This window comes from Xyrauchen texanus, chromosome 37, assembly GCF_025860055.1.
Source record: "Xyrauchen texanus isolate HMW12.3.18 chromosome 37, RBS_HiC_50CHRs, whole genome shotgun sequence".
NCBI classification, from domain to species: Eukaryota; Metazoa; Chordata; class Actinopteri; order Cypriniformes; family Catostomidae; genus Xyrauchen; species Xyrauchen texanus.
The window spans coordinates 5,509,809-5,531,466 of NC_068312.1; the positions used below are offsets into that span (position 1 = coordinate 5,509,809).

General features: G+C 40.0%; 1 protein-coding gene across 1 annotated transcript in view; it reads right to left on the minus strand.

The window, feature by feature from the left end:
- The window catches only part of LOC127630716 (probable G-protein coupled receptor 153), a 103,583-nt gene that overhangs the window by 12,888 nt on the left and 69,037 nt on the right, over positions 1-21,658 (minus strand). Inside the window, exons 3-4 of the mRNA XM_052108442.1 lie at positions 12,277-12,709; positions 656-845 (exon numbers count right to left, since the gene is read on the minus strand). Coding sequence (XP_051964402.1) covers positions 656-845; positions 12,277-12,709 — 623 coding nt within the window. The remainder of the gene's footprint in view (positions 1-655; positions 846-12,276; positions 12,710-21,658) is intronic.

A 21,658-nucleotide genomic window follows, 5' to 3' on the forward strand; every position in this document is an offset into this window, starting at 1 on the left:
GAGTAATTGAGTTTTAATTTTGAAACATATGTATAAAATCATGAACACACACACACCCAGCCGTACGTGTAACATTATAAAAGCTATTTTATTCTACATGTAGAAGGTCCCCACAACAGGGCTGCCATGTTAGGATCACATGACCAGCTGAATACTACTCATTTCAGTGACCAACCTGTTATTAGACACTTTCACAGATTAAATGAATCATAGCTGACTGTCATAAGTACATTTCTACAATGTGTGTAGAAACTGAAAACTATTGCATTTAAACAATGCTGCATCCAGGCCCCTAGGTGTCAGTGAAGTCCAAGAGGACACAAACAAAAATTTACTGAGCGCACCTTTAACATGACTACTTAGTCCTGTCTATGCAAATGAGACATAAAATGTGGCAGTTTCATAAATGTCAGCGCTATTTGACTGGCGCAATTAATGTTGTGTTGTGACAGCCCACTGAAAGCTGGATTGAACAAATTATTGATATTGCATTAAACACTAATTATGTGGGCATGTACGCACAATTACTCAATTTGCATAATTCCTTTGGTGAATCAGGCATTAAAACGTAAGCTGTTAGTACAATTCTATATTATTTTGAACACAGCACTGCTTTTTCCTTGGAACATGCTAATGGGAGCACCAGGGGCCTTACCTTCATCCACGTCATCGTTGGACATGATAGCCACACATTTCTCCCAGACCATCTTGACATCTGCCCTGTATCGGTCACAAGCCCACAGGAACATGGGGAGGAGGATGGATTGAGCTATAGAGCACCACAGTACACACAGCACCATCCAGCTGTAGGAGCGGTCAAATTTCAGGCTGGCAAAGCTCACCACCTAAAAGAGACACAAGAGGCACTGGCATTATTTACATGTGGTTATGAGCAGTATCAGAAACTGTTTTTAGTAAAAGGATATAATTGCGCTATGGAATTGATTTTCAGGGACATTTTTTTTATTATTGTGAGAGCTTCTGCTTCCTAACCATATAAAATTACAAAAAGCATGCCATCCATTTATGTGAAATACTTAAAAATATATATATAATGGGGAGACAATTTCAACAAGACACAGCTCAACAAAGCCAATTAAGCTAAATAAAATGGCAAATTATGCCTGTAGCTGAGAGTTACTAGTTACCATTAGCGAGCAAACAATAGCCTTGATAATGTGAGGTGTAGGCTGAGTGAATGTTACAACAGCTCGCAACACTGGTGGTTAGTAGCAAATGCACAAAAACAAATTCACTAAAGTGCCATTTTTTAAACTATATTTTGATTGGCCATCTTGGGTGACTGAAAATGTAGTGATTCTGTGTCACTAGCAGTCCTGGTGCCATTAGCAATTCAACACAATTCTCCACAACACTGTTAAAAATAGTTAATAAATGTAATAATCACTTGCTTCCACCAAAGTGACAATTAACAAATTTAAATACAGTAAATTCGATTATATCACTGTTTACAAATGACAAAAAATTGTATGAAGATGCAAAATCCTGCATGACATACTTAAAATAATAGAGAGATGCACTGATACCAGTTTTTGAAGATCGATACAAGTACCAAGCACCTAGCTTTAGGTATTGTCCGATACCGAGTAGGGTTTTGTCTTATGAATAGAATATGCCATTCTGATATCTTAATAGTATATATAGGATATCTTAATAGTAATAATATAGTCAATATTTATGTTTTCAGTCATTAAAAAGGACAATTCAGAGGCCTGTTGCACGAAGCTAGTTGAATAAACTGAAAGTTTCAGAGTAAGTTTCAGGTTTACAAAACCAGATAGAGCCAAACCAATTTAGATCGGGTTTGGTGATTGTGGCAGGGCGGAGGGCGGGGCCGGGTCGTGATCCTACACACTTGTCTTTTGTTTAAGTTTTATATTAAAATATTATTTATGTTGAAAAGCCGGTTCTCGCCTCCTCCTTTCCATTGATCACTTTACACTGGTGCTGGAAACCCGGGAAGGAGGAGGGATACGCCGTAGTAGAGTTCTTGCCACTACCGTCCACCCCAACAGAGCAGCCGCGAGGGGAGAAGGGGCTCCTAACCGACCGCCTGGAGCGGTCAGGGCCGCTGCCAGGGGCGGAGGAGTCCCCTACCAGCCATTGAAACGCGGCGGGGTTTGAGACTGCCGACCACGAGCGGGGAGGGGCTCACTGCCGACCGCCTGGAGTGGGAGAATATTTATATTATATTAATAAATAAATATTTTTCATCCTTTCATTCTCAGTCACATTTTTGCCTATTCATTTGAATCGCTTTCCTCTATTAATTAATCTACAAACAAATATTTATCCAAAGTTTATCCAGTCAGAATTTATTCCTTGATGCTTAAAGTACAAGCGAAGTGTGACAATTGTTAAAAAAAATCGCATGCCTGAAGCCGAGCTGGTTAGCAGAAGCAGCACGTGAGTTTGAGCTCCAACCCGTCAGGCCTTCAAATTTCTTCAGAATCCCTCAACAGTGCAAATCAATGTGGAACTAAAGACAGTTTGTCAGATTCATCAGCCAATCAGATTGATTTATTTGTTCTTGGTGGGTGTGATCTTTAGGAAATGTCCCGGTCAAGGCCTTCTAGCTGGCCTTGAGTGATGCAATCACGCTTTAAGTGATGTAATTTGAAAGCGAAGTGCGCGAGATTGTCATAACTGCCGCTATCGCCATTGAGAAAGAGATCCTAATGGATTTAAAAACACGAGACATTCTGCATGACCGTGTTATTGCTTAATTTATTAAACAGGAAAGGAGGACTGATTTTCACATCAAGTAAATTAGTAATTTCTTTTTTAATTGTTATAGCAACATCAGGGGGTTTCTAAGTGTAAATTAGGCTCCTTAAGCATTCAGTGTCGGATCAAGTTTTGAAAAGTAGTGCTGCATTCCATTCAACTCGGAAAGTCGGATTTTACATCTTCCTACTAGGAAAATTGCAATGGAATGTATCTTGAAGTCAGAATTACATACAACTTGTAGGCTTGTGCAGATATTCTAAATTCCGATTTCACCGAGATGCAGGGGCATGAAGTCACACAAACATGTGTACACTCAGGAAGATATACAAAGTTAGTGATAAACATTCACTTTATTGAGTAATAGCGATAAATTAGTTCGGTTCCACATTACATGGTATTAAAGCTTGTTTCATTATAATCTCTTTTGATAAACGTACACCTGAAGCACAAATGCTAGCGCTGCAGCATTGTTTATAAGTTGGGTTGTTAGGAGACATATCTAATGAGAGTCAAACACCTGATAAACTGATAAACGTCATCTTCCGAATATCGGGGAATGAAATGCATTTATGGTCGGAGATATCAAGTAGGAATAACCCACATCCAACTTGAATTGAACGCAGCATAACCAACTTTTCATACCCTGACGAAACAAAATGTATTGCAAGCAACATTTAAATCCCAAATATTATTAGATACATATTTCCAGGTAGTATAGACCTCCTTGTTAGATTCATATGAAAAATTATAATTTTTGAATGTCTGTTCGGGAGACATTCATTTCACAAAACAGTCATGCCGCAGTTAAAATTAGTCTTGCTTGAGCATTAAGTGTTGTTTCAAGTTCTGGATTTCATGCGAGGACGTGTTTTTAAAATGTCAATTGATATTACAAGTTAGCTGCGACATAATGTATGATGCCCAAAGGCATAGGGTGTCTTATTCATTGTGAAACTGTGTTTTCTTATTGGCATGAATCACACTGAATGCCTAGACTTTTAATTCACGGCCCACCACTGAACAACACAAAATATTGTATAATAGAAAGTATAATATGGCTCGCAAATAATTTCATAAATACTCAAATGGCCCTTAATGGAAAAAATGTACCCCACCTCTGTACCATCCTGTGTTATTGTTGGGCTAAGTAAAAGTGACAGACAATTACTCCTATCCCTTTTTCCAGCATAACACATGATTTTTGGAGTCACTACGTTTAGGACAAAAATGACTGTGCGAAATGAAAACTTGTGTGCTAGTTTCAAATAGTTTTCTTTCTTTCTTTCTTTCATACTGTTTTTTTTTTATCTGTCAAAATGACAGAAAACATTTAGAATTATCTGTTAAAAAAAATACTGGATGTCAGACAAGTGCTTGGGAACGTCTAGGTTATGGATGTAACCTCCATTCCCTGATGGAGGGAACGAGACGTTGTGTCGAAGAAGCAACACTAGGGGTCTCTCGAGTGCCGAATATACCTCTGATCTATGAAAAAGGCCAATGGCAGACAGAATTTGCATGTCCCGACCCCGGACATACGAGTATAAAGGCGGGGAAATGCGTCTGTTTCATTCATTTTTCTGAGGAGCCGGAAATGGTCCGGCCACAACAGTGGCTCGGCTCAGCGACGTGGCCGGGAGGACACAAACTCTCGTTCCCTCCATCAGGGAACGGAGGTTACATCCGTAACCTAGACGTTCCCCGTCTGTCACTCACTTCGATGTTGTGTCAAAGAAGTGACAATAGGGGTCCAATTTAAATCACGCCATGTGCTGAGCCGTGTACGTGTACTGCTGACACAGGAGTGGGCAGGTACTTGACATGCCAAAACGACCAGCTGCAGATGAAATGGCATCCACCACCCAGTGCATTTCAACCTCTCCTGCAGAAATGAGAGCACTGACCTGACTGCGCACCGTTGTGGGTCTTCGGCCCAAGATGAACACCAATTCGCGAAAAAGCGTCACTTAAGGGCATAAAGTTGGTAGAAGGGGCTCTGGCTTGGTTGATCATGTTTACGATGGCAGGTGGTAGATCAGCTACATCTTACACGTCCCGTCCAGGGGCCAGACGTGGAGGTTCCAGAGGTCTGGGTGCGGATGCCAGAGCGTGCCCCGTCCCTGAGAAAGAAGGTCTTTCCTCAGGGGAATTTACCAGGTGTTTACCCGTTCAGAGGAGTACAAGATCCGAGAACCAAGCCCGGCGACGAGGCATTCCAGCACTGACTGCGCGTGTTCGTTGATGAGGCGCGCTGACATTGAGACTGAGTCTAACTCCATGCCGAGAAAAGAGATGCTCTGAACCGGGGCGAGCTTGCTCTTTTCCCAGTTGACCTGAAACCCTAAGTGGCTGAGGTGCCTGAGCACCTGGTCCCTGTGGGCGCACAGTAACTGAACAGTCGTGGGGCTAAAGGCGGGGGGGGGTCCACGTCCAGCATGCCGGGATTGTTGAGGTGTGGCGGCAGAGTGCCGTGAGAACGGCATTTGCGGGCCAGGTGACCCAGAGACAAAGGAAATAGCTCTTTTATTGAGAATGTGGCAAATGAAATATACTTAAACAAGAATTCTCCTTCTGGCCCTCCACTGGGGGAGGGAGTGGTCTGCTTTTTCACCACGGAGAACTGCTGGGCGAAGTCCTCGACGATGTCAGACAGGGGCGTCAAGAAAGCGTGTCTTGTCCGTCTCGCTCATCTCGACCAAGTTCAGCCACAGATGACGTTTCTGAACCACAAGTGTGGCCATCGCCTGCCCTAGTGACTGCGCTGTGGTCTTCTTGGCCCTGAGGGTGAGGTCGGTCGCTGAGCGCAGCTCATGCAGCACGTTGGGATCATGACTACCCTCGTGCAGATCTTTGAGTGCCTTGGCCTGGTGGACTTGAAGGAGGGCCGTCGAGTGTAGTGAGAGCGGATGAGTGAGGGGCTTTGTAACAAGTAGAGAGAGGTGCTCTCCATGCAGTCATCAGCTCATCATGCACCTCCGTGAAGAAAGGGACTGGGGTGTCTGTGAACCAGCTGCGTCGTCCTCAATCCTGTGGGAAGAAGGAGTGGCGTTCCTTCGGTTGGAAAGGAAAGCCGCAACCGCAACGTTGCCATGGTCATGCTCTCGCAGTGAGAACATGAACATTCACAAACGCTGCCTCTGTGTGATCGCAGCCCAGACACGCGACACAGCCCCTGTGGCCATCTGAAGCGGAGAGCACTCTACCGCATCCAGGAACTACACAGGGGCGGAAAGGCATCTTTATAAAGACGCGTCCTGAAAAGGATGTTCAACGCCGCTGTGTATTGCTCTTTTAGAGGAAAATACTCTTTTAGAGAAAGTCTCTCTTTTAACAAAACACTCTTTCAGTTTTGCACTGTTGAAGCGCCCAGGGGCAAACTGCACTGCCGTGCAGAGAAGGAGAAAGCTGCTGAAGTGTGCCGTAGATCCAACAGCAGTATTTCTCAGAGGTAGAGGAACAGGTGTGTGACTCGCAGCTCGCTGCATACACGACCATCGGCTCCGAATAAAATTTCTGAATGAAACAGATGCATTTCCTCTGCCTTTATACCCGTAAGTCTGGGGGCGGGACATGCAAATTCTGTCTGCCAACTTCTCATTGGCCTTTTGTCATAGATCAGAGGTATATTCGGTGCTCAAGAGAGACCCCAAAGTTTCGCTTCTTCGACACAACGTCGAAGTGAGCGACAGACGGGGAACGTGATCTCTCACCCTCACAAACAAGCACACACATGAAAGAAACCACATATATATCAATAAAGGTGGATACAATTAAAACTAATATTCTAGATTTAAATGGTTAAAACAACTAAATATTTCTCATGTTGTCAAAGTGGTCTTAGAAGCATTGTGCACTCATACTCAGAAACTACGAGTAATCACCACCAAGTATCTGCTCAATACATATCTGTGCATCTCTAGACAATAAAAACAATATCAATCCTCTTTTTTGATAAAGTATCTGATTGTCTCGTTGTCTATGATATGAAGGTCTGAAATGGTGGAGTGGATTCTTGGGTCGAATTTTGTTGTGGTAGTGATTTCTGAACAGCGAACAAAGCCGAAGAAGGCAAGACTGAACATTATGTCTAGTGTTTTTGTGTTGTTTGGGGAAAACAACACAAAAACAGTTAATGGTAAAAGGGAGCCTGGTGACGGTTCTGGTGGGTTGGGATTTGTGGATGCCTTTAAAGAGCTTCTGGTATATTGTGGAGGAGTTTTGGCCGAAAATTAATTTGAAGAAGAAATGGATGCCACTTAGGTATCCTTTGATGGTTCCTGAATGGAGGTTTTTTGATTGATTGAGGTGTGAAGTGAAGGAAGATGTGGAGAGAAGGGAATAATCTGGGAATGGTAGGTTGTAGATTGTAAAATGTTTAAGTTTAAGCTTGGTGGAGGAGTCTGAGAGGGTGGTTTATAGACATTTCAGTTCTGGACAGGGAGGGAATGGGATTGGGGTAGGGTTCACTTCTGGCGCCAAAACTCTTAATCTCTGAAAAAGAAAACCAGAGAGAGAGAGTCAGCAATCTGTTTTTTTATCCTGGAATTTGTCCTGCTTTTATGATGAATTGGTTATGTATTGAAATACAAATTAGCCTGAGAAATAGCAACAATTCTGGTGAACGAGATCTGCCTTTATTAATGCAATGGACAATGGCTTGGTTATCGCAATGAATTAGGATACTTTTGGATGTCCATTCTGATCCCCAGAGGCAGGCTGCTACCACGATGGGACAAACAGGGCAGAGGATTCCGAGTGGGGATTTAGTTATGTTGGGGGGCCATGTGGATGAAAACCAATGGCCTTGGTAGATATTTTCGGGGGATGTGGTAGAAAAATGAAAGGCTGTTCCAATGTCTAAGGAAGTTTAACAGGAAGAGCACATGTTTTTGTGTGAAATGTGTACGTTGTTGATAAGCAAGAACTCACTCTATGGTAGGAATGGGTTGAGCACGGCATTCAACGTGAGGGTGTATGGTAGGCTATGTTCCAATTAAATTGATTGATGCAGAGATAGAGACAGGCTTATGGTGAACTCTTGCGTATGCATAGGAACGACATCATTTAAAGTTGGCTTGTCCTGAAATTAGAAGGCACCTGAAACTGAGTGCCCAGATGAATACCACAGTCTGCTATCACAGGAGAATTGCAAAGTGGAATTTGCATGCCACTCTCCGCCCTGGACATTCGGGTATAAAAGGAGATGGCAAGCACCACTCATTCAGACTTGCTCTTCAGCGCCAAATTCACGCATTGTGTTCGTCCAATCACCTCGTTTCACGGGCTGCTGGATTTAAGGCGCACATCAGTGGTCTCATTCTGGCACGGTCGAGTGTTGTTCTTCCCCTGGGCATTTCAGCAGCTGAGTTCACAAGTGTAAAAGAGCAATTCATTAAAAAAGTAAATTCCTCTAAAAGAGCTTGCACAAACGATTGGCGTCTTTTTAAAGATGTCCTTTCGCCTTTGTGCTACTGGGTGCGGCCGTTATCTCTACCCAAATCTGCCATGAGCACGCTGAGACAGCATTTGTGGATGGGACATGTTCTCACTGCGAGAATATATCCATGACAACGTTTCGGTCATGGTCTCTTCTCTCTTTGCCACCGCGGCTGCTCCCCAACCCGGTCCGTCCTGTATTGAAGCACAGGCGGCAGTGGCGGTGAGTGCCATGGGCAATTTTTGTGGTGGCTGTGGGAGTCTATCCACCTGTCCACCTCCCATACCCCAGCACGCTCGTTCTGCCCTGTAGAGTTCACGAGCGAGGCAGGCGGTCCGCCTCAGGGTGGATTTAATGTCTTGTTCGTGGCTCATGATGACAATGAGTTATTGGTCACAGCATCGGAGGGTGAGCTGCAGCTTTCAGAAGTGGACGAGTCTGCTGAGCTCCTGCTCTAGGGCGGTAGAGCTCAGGAAGAAGTGGATGCTGAGTTAGCAGCTGTGCTTGGAATCCTTTGGATTCAGCAGACGTTGAAGTCTCTGTGAGCCACTCACATCCTGGGCAACCTCAATCGTGCAGCAGATGTGCTCTTACGACAGATAATGCTCCTTGCAGAGTGGAGACTCAACCCTCACATAGTCCAGCTGATTTAGGAGAGATTCGGGGAGGCGCAGGTGGGCCTGTTCGCCTCCCGAGAGTCCTGTCATTGCCCCTTTGGTACTCCCTTTCAGAGGCTCCCCTTGACACAGATGCCTTAATGCACACCTGGGCTGTGCAAGTACGCATTTCCCCCAGTGAGCCTCATTGTACAGACATTGTGCAAAGTCAGGGAGGATGGAGAGCAAGTCCTGAAGGTTGTGCCATACTGGCCCAACCGTACTTGGTTATCAGACCTGATGGTCCTGGCAGTGCCCCTCCCTGGCATATTCCCGTGAGGCAATCACTCAGGAGCAGGGCACGATCCGGCCCCTGAGACCTGACCTCCCGAACTTCCATGTCTGGCTCGTGGACGGGACGTGGAAAACCTTGCAGGCCTTTCGCCAGCAGTGATAGACATGATCACTCAGGCCTGAGCCCCCTCCATGAGGCAGCTGTATGCTATGAAGTGGCGTCTTTTCGTGAACTGGTGTTCTTCCCGTGGGGAAGATCCACAGAGGTGCGTGGTTGGGTCTGTGTTGTCCTTCTTACAGGAGGGGTTGGAGAGATGGCTGTCTCACTTGACCCTGAAGTTGTAAATGGCTGCCATAGCAGCATATCACGATACACTGGATGGGAGACCCTCGTGGCAGCACGATCTGATCATCAGGTTCCTCAGGGGCACGAGGAGGTTGAATCCTCCTAGGCCATGCCTGATTCCCTCTTTGGATCTCTTTGTGGTCCTATCGGCATTACAGAGAGCCCCATTTGAGCCCCTGGAGGACGCAGAGCTCAGCACTCTGTCGCTGAAGACGACCTTCCTGGCTCACCTCTATCAAGAGGGTTGGGGATCTGCAGGCGCTCTCTATGACCAGCGAATGCCTGGAGTTCGGGCCAGGACAAACACATGTGATTTTGAGTCCCCAGCCCGGTTAGGTGCCCAGAATTCCCACCACTCCCTTTTGGGATCAGGCGGTGAACCTAAAGTGCTCCCTTCAGAGGAGGAAGACCTGACATTGTCATTGTTGTGTCCAGTTTGCACCCTGTGCATCTATCTTACTATTTTATCTGGAAGTCATCAAACATGCCTCTACAGTGATAAAACGAGCATCGACATGCACAGACCATGCATACACTCAAATTTGCACTTTTCAGTTTAAACTGAACCAGAGTGATACAACTGACCCAGAAAACCAAATCTTTTGAAAATTAAAGTTTGTTTGAGTCATTTATAGCAATAATTAAAACATGGACTGTTATCAGGAAAAATATTGCAGGTGGGGCATGCAAATTCTGTCTGCCAACTTGACGTTGGCCTTTTTTCAGGTTCAGCGGTACGATTCGGCGTCCAAGGAAGACCCCTTGTGTCAATTCATTCGTCACAACGTCGAGTGAGTGACAGAAGGGGAACATGCGCCCCCTTTGTTTTTCCTTGATATTTTTAAAGCATTATAAAGTGAATCTGGACTTTATATGGGTCAAACAATCATGAGTTGTACATGCATAGTACACATGTCCATGTATATGTACAGCAGGGTTTAACCATATAACCAATAAAAAATATTTGTCCTGCATAAAGTGAGATTTTGTCCAATATAAATTTATATATTAGATGAAATCATGTTTAATGATCCGAAAACAAATAAAAATGATTTAATTCACAAATTAAAGCGATGTCGAAGATGTTATCCGCAACCACTAATCTAGAATATTCTTTTTTAGGTTTCACTTCTCGTTAAGGTGTGGATTTGGCTTTGGGTAACTGACCAGCAGTTATGTGCCACTTTTTACAGAAGCAGAAATCAGAAGCAACAGGTGGTCGATTAAGTGAGATAATTCTGCTATGAAATTCTCTATGCGAGAGCAGAAATCTTTATTAATTAAATGCTCAATTAATCAATGAAGGCTTGAAAGCAGAAAGCTGCGCCTCCAAATTAGGACACACTGATCTACAAGATCATACATGTTTATTGGTTTTGATGCAGGTTTTTTTTGTGTGTGTTCGCCGAGATTCAAAGAAAAAAGCTTTGTCAATATACAGTATTAAACTTAAATATTTAATTGAGGATGCTCTAATGGTCGCAACCCTGTAGAACTGGGCTTGCATCTAGCTGGCAGCTGCACTGACATGATGGCAAAACAACAAGCTACATTGGCTACTTATCTATTAATTCATTATCGAATGGTAGACAGAATGTTGAATGAACACTTTTAAAATCATGCGGCAATTAAGTTGTATGGACAAGCTTGTAAATAAAAGTTTGTAATCCAATGATTCGGGCAAAAGTAGAGAAGAATATCTATAAAATAAAATGATAGATTGATTTTACCTGCGTGAAGATTTTGTCCTGATGGAAAGAGGAAAAGAGGTGTTATGGTGTAGCGATGAGTGGAAATTTGTAGCAGTGCTTGCTTTGTGTTTTCAGGGCTTTGCGGTGAGACGATCTCGAATGTTGAGAGTTGAGACGAGTTTGCGGAATGATTATGAATGAGTGTGATCCACCTCTTGCAGAGACGAATTCGGCTCATATCTGCTCAGACAGAGGCTGTGTATAACTGCTGTGTGCTGTGGAACGGTTCGTGTTAAAATGCCTGCGTTGGTTTGAAAAGAAGCTGTAATTAGAGTATCGGTCGATTGGAAAGAGTTCGCTGTTGCATGATTGCCTGTGTTCTGAAGGGAATAAATCACAATCCGAAGGTCACTTGGTAGGGAGAGCGATAGTGATATTCATGCTAAAAGATGACATATAGAATTGCTGAATGACTCATGCCCTAAACGAGCTGCGCGGAGAGGAAATAAGGCTGATATGAATCACCTGTGCTGGAGAACCAGATTGAAACCCTGGGGAGCGTTGGAATGATGATTGAATTAAAAAGTTAATCTTTGTTTCATGTGATCAAATAGAGCTGTAATAGAGCTTGAATAACGTGAAGCTAGATCAGCGCCCGGTCACAATTTTAAACAGAAAGTTAAGCTTTAATGGAAAAGGCTTAAGCTTAATTATGGGGAAGAAAACTCTTGACAGAAAATATTATCTTTCTTCATTGATTGCAGGTTCATTCTTATGGCAGAAAGTTTTTATTAAAAGCGAAAATTATATAGAAATGTAGTTCTTCCTGGTCCTTCTATTAAAGCGATTTTCATTTAATGCGTATTAAGGGCTGCTCACACCGAATTCGTTTTTGTGTCCTTTCATGCTCTAGTTGGACCTCTTTAACCGTTGTGCAGCGTATATAGAGCTGGACTGCCCCAAATTTGGCTGTTGGAAAGTTGGCAACCCTAAATATGGTTTGAATGACGGATGTGCAACCTTATTATAGTTCAGGAAACAGCCGTGACTATCAACTTCATTACTCCAATGATGGTGGTCCAGTTATGTTGCTGTACTGGAAACACACCCCAGATTATAAGACTGAAACTGACTGTAGTATAAATTAAAACATACACTCACCAATATGGGGAACCCAGTTAGAAAGTCATATATGAAGACTATTCCACTGATTAGATAAGTAATCTGCAGCGAAGTCTTGACTGGTTCTGAGCCATCAATGGACGAGCGTCTCTTTCCCTGGGCATCCTCCACTACAATGGTGGGCACATTAAATTTGTTCTTGTCCACGTTTTGGCCCATCTGAATGGAGAAGGTCTGGAAGAGGGCAATGCCAATGCAGATGACACCCATCACGACACTTCCACTAATCAGCAGCAAGAAGCAGACGCCGAAGCCTAGGCCAATCTCGGTCACAATGAAGCGGCAGTTGTCATGGGTGTAGAAGCGTTCAGTGGTATCATGCCAGCCCACAGCGGGCAGTGTAGACAGAATGAACGAAACCATCCAGATGCCCATGACCGTATGTATGGCCTGCTTCTTAGTGTTGCTCAACCTGGTAAAAGATAAACATGATTCAAGATTAATGTCAAAATGAAATCAAAATAAAAATTATTTAAAAAAAAAATCTGGTACCCCCATAGGAAACAGTCATCCCAATCCTTATTAGTTTGCTTGAAAAAGCCAACATACTGTTCAACACTTTTTCCAAAATGCCAAAACAAAGACCAAAATTAATAAATATAACTCCAAATGATTTTTAAGCTACATCCACCAATCTTGGTACAGACCTTTAGACTGTTCTTACTTACAGTAATAATTTTCCCCAAAATGAAAATTTGCTGATAATTTACTAACCATCATGCCATCCAAGATGTATCTGAGTTTGTATACAAACATGATGTATACATAATCTTCAACAGCGAAGAACTTAGGTGTTATATTTGATACCAATCTGTCCTTTGAAAATCAAATTACCAATGTATGTAGAACAGCATTCTTCCATCTAAGAAATATTGCTAAATTACGGCACATGATGTTAGCCTGAGGAGAACTGGCCCCCACAGTGAGTCTAGTTTCTCCCAAGGTTATTTTTCCTCCATTAATCAACATTTTATGGAGTTTTGTGTTTCTTGCCACAGTCGCTTTCAGCTTGCTCACTGGGGTTATTAATACAATTACTATTTAATTACTTATTTTTAAACATGATAAACAATCGTGTTTTATCTAATTACACAATGATGATTCATCGACATTATAGACATTAGTTTTATCATCTGTTAATGCCTGAACTTTTGTAAAGCTGCTTTGAAACAATGTGTGTTGTGAAAGGCGCTATACAAATAAAATTGACTTGACTTGACTTAACAAACATGTAAATATAACACGTCTATACAGTATTTATGTCTTGTTTAATATTAATAATATACATTATATTATATATAATATAAGCTGTCGAATTCATGGTGAACAACTACATTACCAACAATGCCGAACAGTAATACCATGGAAACGGGAGACTCGCTGAAACTCCCATTCAGTATTGACTGCTTCTATTGAAGGATCGCTTCAGGAATCTGGTTCCGTCAAACCAGCCACAGGTTTTTCAAAGGATTACAAATGGACCCAACGTGGAAGAAACAATAAAGTTCCAAATGAAGGACTTAACTTTACATTTTTTTTAAGGAAACGTGAGTGGAGTTCTACCGTGCAAAACTTATTTGACAGTTTTACCATTCTTGTGTTGCTAAAGATTATTTTATTCTGCACAGTGGTATTGATTGTTGATTCGATAGTGATTGGATATTTTAATGAATGTACTACCTTTGCTATATAATGCTAAAAAATGTCCTGCAAATGTTTGTAACATGTGAATTGCTTTACAAATTAGGTCTGTCGATACCTAACATTTATGCTTTTTACAGTTAAATAATGTAAGTAAAGAGCCTACAAACATTAGTAAAACATTAGGTAATGTAGAAATACGTTCCACTTTACAATTAAGTTCACAAATAAATACTTTATTATTATTATTGATCATTAATTAAGAGTCAACAAACAATAGTAACACATTAACTGATGTTCAAATAGTTTCCACTTTACAATAAGGTTCATAAATATGCATGATAAATACTTCCTTATCATTAATTAAAAATAAACAAATATTAATAAAGCATTAATTGATGTTCTAACAGTTTCCACTTTGCAATAAGGTTCATAAATATGCATGAGAAATACTTCCTTATCATTAATTAAGAATAAACAAATATTAATAAAGCATTAATTGATGTTCTAACGGTTTCCACGTTGCAATAAGGTTCATAAATATGCATGATAAATAGTTCCTTATCATTAATTAAGAATAAACAAATATTAAAAAAACATTAATTGATGTTCTAACGGTTTCCACGTTCATAAATATGCATAACAAATACTTTTATCCACAAATGTTAGTAACACATGAATTAATATTAATTAAAGAGTTTTCACTTGTACATATTATTTTTTTTTTTTTATTAGGTAGTTCAGTAAAGTATCACCCAGGAACATAGGTGAGTGACAATTTTTTTTATATCCATCCAACTTTTCTACCCCTCAATGAATGTTATCATATCCACCTTTCAATGTGAGAAATGTGTAAGATGTACATACACTATATATTATTATAGGCCTTCATATAAATGAACATTAATAAACATTGAAAAGAGGTGCTGTTCCTTGTTAGTTCACATTACATTTGAATCTAAATTAATATAATCCAAGATTAATAAATGCTGTAAAAGGGTCATTGTTAGTTCATGTTAGCTAATGTATTAAGTAATGTTAACTTATACACCTTTTTAATGTAATGAAATATGTTAGTATATGTATTAATTATCATTAACCAAGATTAATAAATGCTGTAAATAAGTGTTGTTTATTGTTAGTTCATGTTAGTTCATGTTAACTAAGTCATTAACTAATGTTAACAAATGCAAACTTATTGTAAAGTGTTCCTTTTTCCCCCAGTAGAAATATCTAAACATTCTTTAAATAATACAAATTTACTTGAAAAGCAAACTGACATAAAAATGTTGGTCTTGTTTTCAGAGAAATCTAACAAAATGTAGTAAAGTTTATACTTACAGTATGGCATAAAGAAACTATTTGCCAATTCATTGGTTAAGAAATTTTTTTTTATTAAAAGGGAAAACAAGTTTTTTTTTCTTACACCATTGTCAATTAGTTTTTCTTTATTCTTCTTATTATTATTTTAAGCATAAACAATACAAAATGTTGTAATCAGTAAAAAATCAGTAAGAAATTGTTTTTTTTGCAATGCAAAATGTAAGTTGTTGTTCACTAAAAATCTTAGCCTCCACTCAGCCAGAGCTGACAAACCTCATTTACATGTATTCAATTAAAAATGGTGTATAGTTCCATTGTGCCAGGTTTGATCACTGGCACTTATGTGTGACTTGACTGATTATAACAAGACAAATTGAAACATTTGCAACCGTTAATGAGAGTTGAGAGCTATACCGAAGAAGACTTAAATTTAAGTCTGTTCCTCACACAAAGTTATTGTACGTCTTCAGAAGACTTGGAATAAACTACATGAGTTGTTTAGATATGTTTTTATTTATGAGAGTGACAAATAAAATCACATTCCACTTTCATTATATGGAGAAGAGTCACTCAGATATTTTTCCTGAGATGAAATTCTCTTGACATGAGGGTAAGAAAATGATGCTCAGGAAAAAAATATATATTGGGTGAACTATTTCTTTTAAACTATTAGTAATATTGAACAGATCTCTCAAAGCCTAATTTTTTTTTTTTGTCACATGGAATATGTCATCTAATTTAAATTAGGTCTATTTTCGATGAAATAATGTGATAAACGTCCTAGGCTGTGCGTGTAATGGGATCCTGGACAATTCTGAAAAGCAAAAATCTCCAGTTCTGGATCTGGAAATCTGCTTTACATTGTGTGCTGCAGAGTGTCCTATAAATGTTGAATTATGTTTACATGTGTTGATTGGGGATGCATGGACTTCATTCTTGTGTTCATGAAACAGCTACTAAATAATCCATTATTACCCTGGAATCATCACGATAGAACAGCTTCTGCACCACAGACTACACCTGGTCCTGTAAATCAACCACATATTCCTGCAAGGTACAGAACCACACAGGGCAATCATAGGACCTAATGACTCCCATGAAATGGCAAAATTATATTTGAGATGATATTTTGAGCACACAAAAAGGTATTTTGCACCTGAGTGAAAAAGCAATGTATCTTCTTGTGAAGATGAATTCAGTTTGAGCAAACGAATATCAATCTTGAACTTGAATAACGTTTATTTGAATGTGAATTTGCACAGAATTTTCATAACCACTGGGAGTGCACTCATAGTATTGACTTCTCGCTTGCTTAACAGGGTCACAGAGTTACAATGTTGCAGAATTTCAGCCAATTATGGGCAGGGGTACATTTTGATTGGTTGGCTAGATCATCAATCACACTGCAAATCAAAACAGGAGGAAGAGGAGAAGTAGATAGTTTGTTTTCAAGAAAGGAAATGTGTAAAACACTATGACCACACGTAAGTAGTGTAGGAGATTTTATCAGTTATATCTGACATGTAAACATTGTTAATTGTACCACAGTTATATCTGACAGGCAAACATATAGTTGGCTGTATGTGCATGAAGGCCTTAAGAATGTGTGTTCTATATATGTGTGACATTTTAAAGTGTGCAGAGTAAGCACTACGTGTGGGCTCTCATGACTGCTTATGTGTGACATTTGAAAGTTTGCAGAGTAAGCATTACATATGGGCTCTCATGACTGCTGGGAGAAAAATATCCCTTGCAAAGGTGGTTCTGTAACTTCCTAATTTGGTCAGACCAGAGTTTGACCAAATAATGCATGTTTAAAAAAGGATAAGCCCAACCTTGTTTGTGAAGATGTATTTAAGTGAATGAAAGCCAGAGTTAGTTAGTTGCTCTGCAGGCCGACTCGGCTTTATTGGTTGCAATAAAGTCTAATATTCTGAAATCAAAACCTAAGAATTTGAGAGTGATTCTTCATAGATTAAGGCAAAAAATCTACAACAGTAGCTCTTATGTTGACTTTTTTTTTTTTGTTTCTGTTATAGCTCTTATGTTGACTTTTTTTTTTTTTGTTTCTGTTATAGCACTTATGTTGACTTTTTTTTCTGTTCACTGCCAGTATGCTTACTAACTATCTAATTACATGGCTTACTCTCTTAGTCTAGACTATATTAGTATTTGGTTCTCTTGGCTAGCTATCAAGGTTACCAAGTTAAAAAAGTATTGTATGTATGTAACTACTAGCTTGGCCATGTTAGCTTCCACTTTCATCTACATTTTTTTAATTTAAACTCTTTAAGTGTAACGTAATAACGTAGTTTTGTTTGAACTTAATTTTACTTCTAATTGTCCCACAGGATATTCTGAGAGAGCAGTTTATTAAAATAAATGTGACCAAATTACTCTCTACCATGAATCAGCAACCTTCTATTTAGGGCCCAAGCCTTGAAAAGGCAAGGCCCTATTGTTTTCGTTAGAATTATTATTAGGGCCCAAGCACAAAGTGCGTAGGACCCTATTGTTTTCGTTAGGATTATTATTATTATTATTATTATTATTATTATTATTATTATTAGGGCCCAAGCACAAAGTGCGTAGGACCCTATTGTTTTCGTTAGGATTATTATTATTATTATTATTATTATTATTATTATTTTTACGACTATTGGGGCACTTTTGGGGCTCTTAACGTGCTCAAAAACTCTTGAAACTTTGCACACTGGTCAGAACCCGCGGCCATTAGGGCCGGGCTGAAGCTGGTACCTGGGCGTGGCAGGGGGGCTCGACAGCGCCCCCTGAAACAGGGTCCGAAAACTTGGTCCATAAATCAAACACGCTTGCATGTAATAATATGAAACTCGGTACACATATAGATCTCATCGTTTCATATATCCTTCATACTTTTACTTTTTACCTCAGCCCAACAGGAAATCGTCTATTTAGGGTTCTTTGGAAAACACATGCAATGGAATGTGAAATACTCCTCCTAGAGAATTCCACCAATCGCCACGAAACTCGGTCAGCATGAAGTCAAGACATTGAGGATGAAAAACTGCCGGCGGATTTTTGATATCTCGAACGGTTTGGCCGTGGCGAGAAACGAAATTATGGCGCGAAAAGTGAAACAGGAAATGTGTTATAACTTCTGCATACATTAATTGATCTCGATGAAACCGCAGCAGTGTGATCGCTGGAAGAGGCCGATCGCATGGATGTGACTATTGTGAGTCCAAGTTATAGCGCCACCAACTGGCAGAAGGAAGTGTGTCACTTTCAAAATGCTTTGAAATCACACTCTTATTTTTACCCGATTTACTTAAAACTTTATGTGTATAATGTAAACACACGGCAGATGTAGACGTGTGAAAGGATTATTGATATCTTAAATACTGTGGTCGTGGCAGCGCTTCAAAGTTGAATATTCTTTTTTGATGCGTGGTGCAGGGGCTCAGTAGCGCCACCTGTTGACAAAAGTGGGGTATTGGTTTTATACTTCGACCTAGAGTCACAAAACTCAGGAATTATATTGTTCTCATCGAGCCGGACAACTTTCTAATTTACAGTCATTAGCTCAGACCAACAGAAAGTCAGATATTTTGGTTTGAATGTGGAACACATTGCAAAGGAAACTTTGAAGCTCAAAAACCCCATAAAGGTAGCATATGAAGGGAGCAAATAGCAAGGAAGTGTGTTATAACTTCTGCATACATTAACTGATCTCGATGAAACTTCAGCAGTGTGTCACATGGATGTGACTATTGTGAGTCAAAGTTATAGCGCCACCAACTGGCAGAAGGAAGTGTGTCACTTTCAAAATGCTTTGAAATCACCATATTATGTCTCAAGTGAACAAACAGAGCAACAGAAAGTCAGATATTTTGGTTTGAATGTGGAACACATTACAAATTAACTTTGAAGCTCCAAAAAGCACATAAAGGGTGCATAAAAGCAAGGAAGTTTTGTTATAACTTCTGCATACATTAACTGATCTCGATGAAACTTCAGCAGTGTGTTCGCGGGAAGAGGCCGGTCGCATGGATGTGACTATTGTGAGTCAAAGTTATAGCGCCACCAACTGGCAGAAGGAAGTGTGTCACTTTCAAAATGCTTTGAAATCACCCTCTTATGTCTCAAGTGAACAAACAGAGCAACAGAAAGTCAGATATTTTGGTTTGAATGTGGAACACATTGCAAATGAACTTTGAAGCTCCAAAAAGCACACAAAGGAAGCATAAAAGCAAGGAAGTGTGTTATAACTTTTGCATACATTAACTTATCTCGATGAAACTTCAGCAGTGTGTCACATGGATGTGACTACTGTGAGTCAAAGTTATAGCGCCACCAACTGGCAGAAGGAAGTGTGTCACTTTCAAAATGTTTTGAAATCACCCCCTTATGTCTCAATTGAACAAACAGTTGAAAAGAAATCGGGTATCAATATATTGAATTATGAATTATTTCAGTGATCAACTGTGATGTCCGGTTAAGATGAAAATAAACTATCGCTCTGTCTAAGCGATTATCTTTCTGAAACACGTCACAAAAACTTACAGAAACTGATAACACAAACATGATGTTGGAAATATACACTTATCAGAATAGTTATATTAAACTTTAGTCTATTTCAGTTAAAGCCATTTAAGTTATAAAGCTGTCTCATGTAATTTCTCCTTTAATTCTATAATATAACCACTAGGTGGAGTTCTAAGCCTATTTTCTGTATTCTCGTTGTTTTAACGTATGAAGAAGACTTGCATGTTGTTGAGAACGCAGTAAAGTGTGACGCATATTTCGTTCTGTGAGTTTTATGAGTACTCGAGTCTTTCTTAAAACCAACACATGAAACATATGTCTAAAGAAAGTAGGGATGGGCTGATCGATGCGAACGTATCAAAACTTCCGAGTATGATGTTGTTTTAGGGTTGTCGGACTAGAGCTGTCGCGATAGTCAATATATCGACTTATCGCACGATATATGGAAATGACCGCGATCATTTTTGGTGCCGCGATATATTGCAACTGATCATTTGTTTTATTATTAAAAATAATAATCAGATTCATTTTTACATTAAAATGAATGTCACCAACATTTTAGTTGATCGCGCTGCCTCTGTCATCTTGTCTGCACTCTGTGTCGGAGGCGGGGCTCAGGCAGCGTGTCCACACACACACACACACACACACACACACACACACACACACACACACACACACAGACAGAGGGAGAGACAGAGCGGACACCGTCTAGTGAAGAGAAGGCGTGAACCAACTGCATTTTAAAGTGTTCTGTTTCGTGACATCTTCAGCGAGCCAGTTAGGAAGAACGAGTCCAACATGGAATTGATTTCAAAGCCGCAATCTTCAGCTCCGGTGTGGGAACATTTTGGCTTTAAGCCGAACGAGAGAGGAGAGCTAATTGACGTTGCGATTTAAAGTTGCCTTTTCAACTTTGCTCGCATCTTCACGAAGGTTTGTCGGTTGAATACAATGTTTGCCTGTTTGAACATTCAAGCGATTTTACACTATTCAACTCAACAAATGTGAAAACAACTCAAGTACATGTTTGCGAGCAGATTGAGTGACACAGCGATCGAGCCGCGTCGTGTCTAACGCTTCGCTCGAACGCCTGCTGCTTGCGTCTGAACGGACAATTTCATACAACAAAGTGTAAAAATACATGATATATTGAGGAGTCTGTTATGTCTCAAGTGAACAAACAGTTGAGAAAGAAATCTGGTATAATTATATTAAATTCTGGCATTATTCCAGATGACGTCCTGCTATATTTTTCTCTCGAAACAGCGGAAACAACTTAAACAAAATACTGCGTTATTTGTGCCCATACTGATTTAATACATCATCACAAACTATGAAAGTCGTACTTTTATTTGTGTACACTTAAAATAACAACAAAACCTTGTGCTTTTGTAAAATAAAGAAAATAAACCGGCTGCGCTGTCTCTGTCTTCGCGATAATCTTTCTGAAACACGTCACAAAATTCAAGTGAACAAAATCAGCCATTCACGCAGTCTGTATTTTATCATCTCACAATGAATACAGATGCAACAAGCAAGGCACAAAACGAAAATAATGATACTTCTCAGTTCTCAAAAGATTAAGCTGAACTGTGCCTTGAATATCGTAACATGCGATAAAACCCTCTTAAAGAGACAGTAACCCTGAACATAGACATCCCAAGTCATTGGAAAGTACAAATGGTATTATTTTAAGTTTTTTAATTTCTCTCTTACGCTGTAAAATGCCACGTTTTTGAATGGCATGTAAAATGTAAAAATAATCACTCAATCTCCATTTTTCTTCTCTGATCTGTTGCTATTTTAATGATTTAAAAATCAAAGCACTGACCATTTAAAGTGTGAGCTTGTACATTTTGAAATTTAT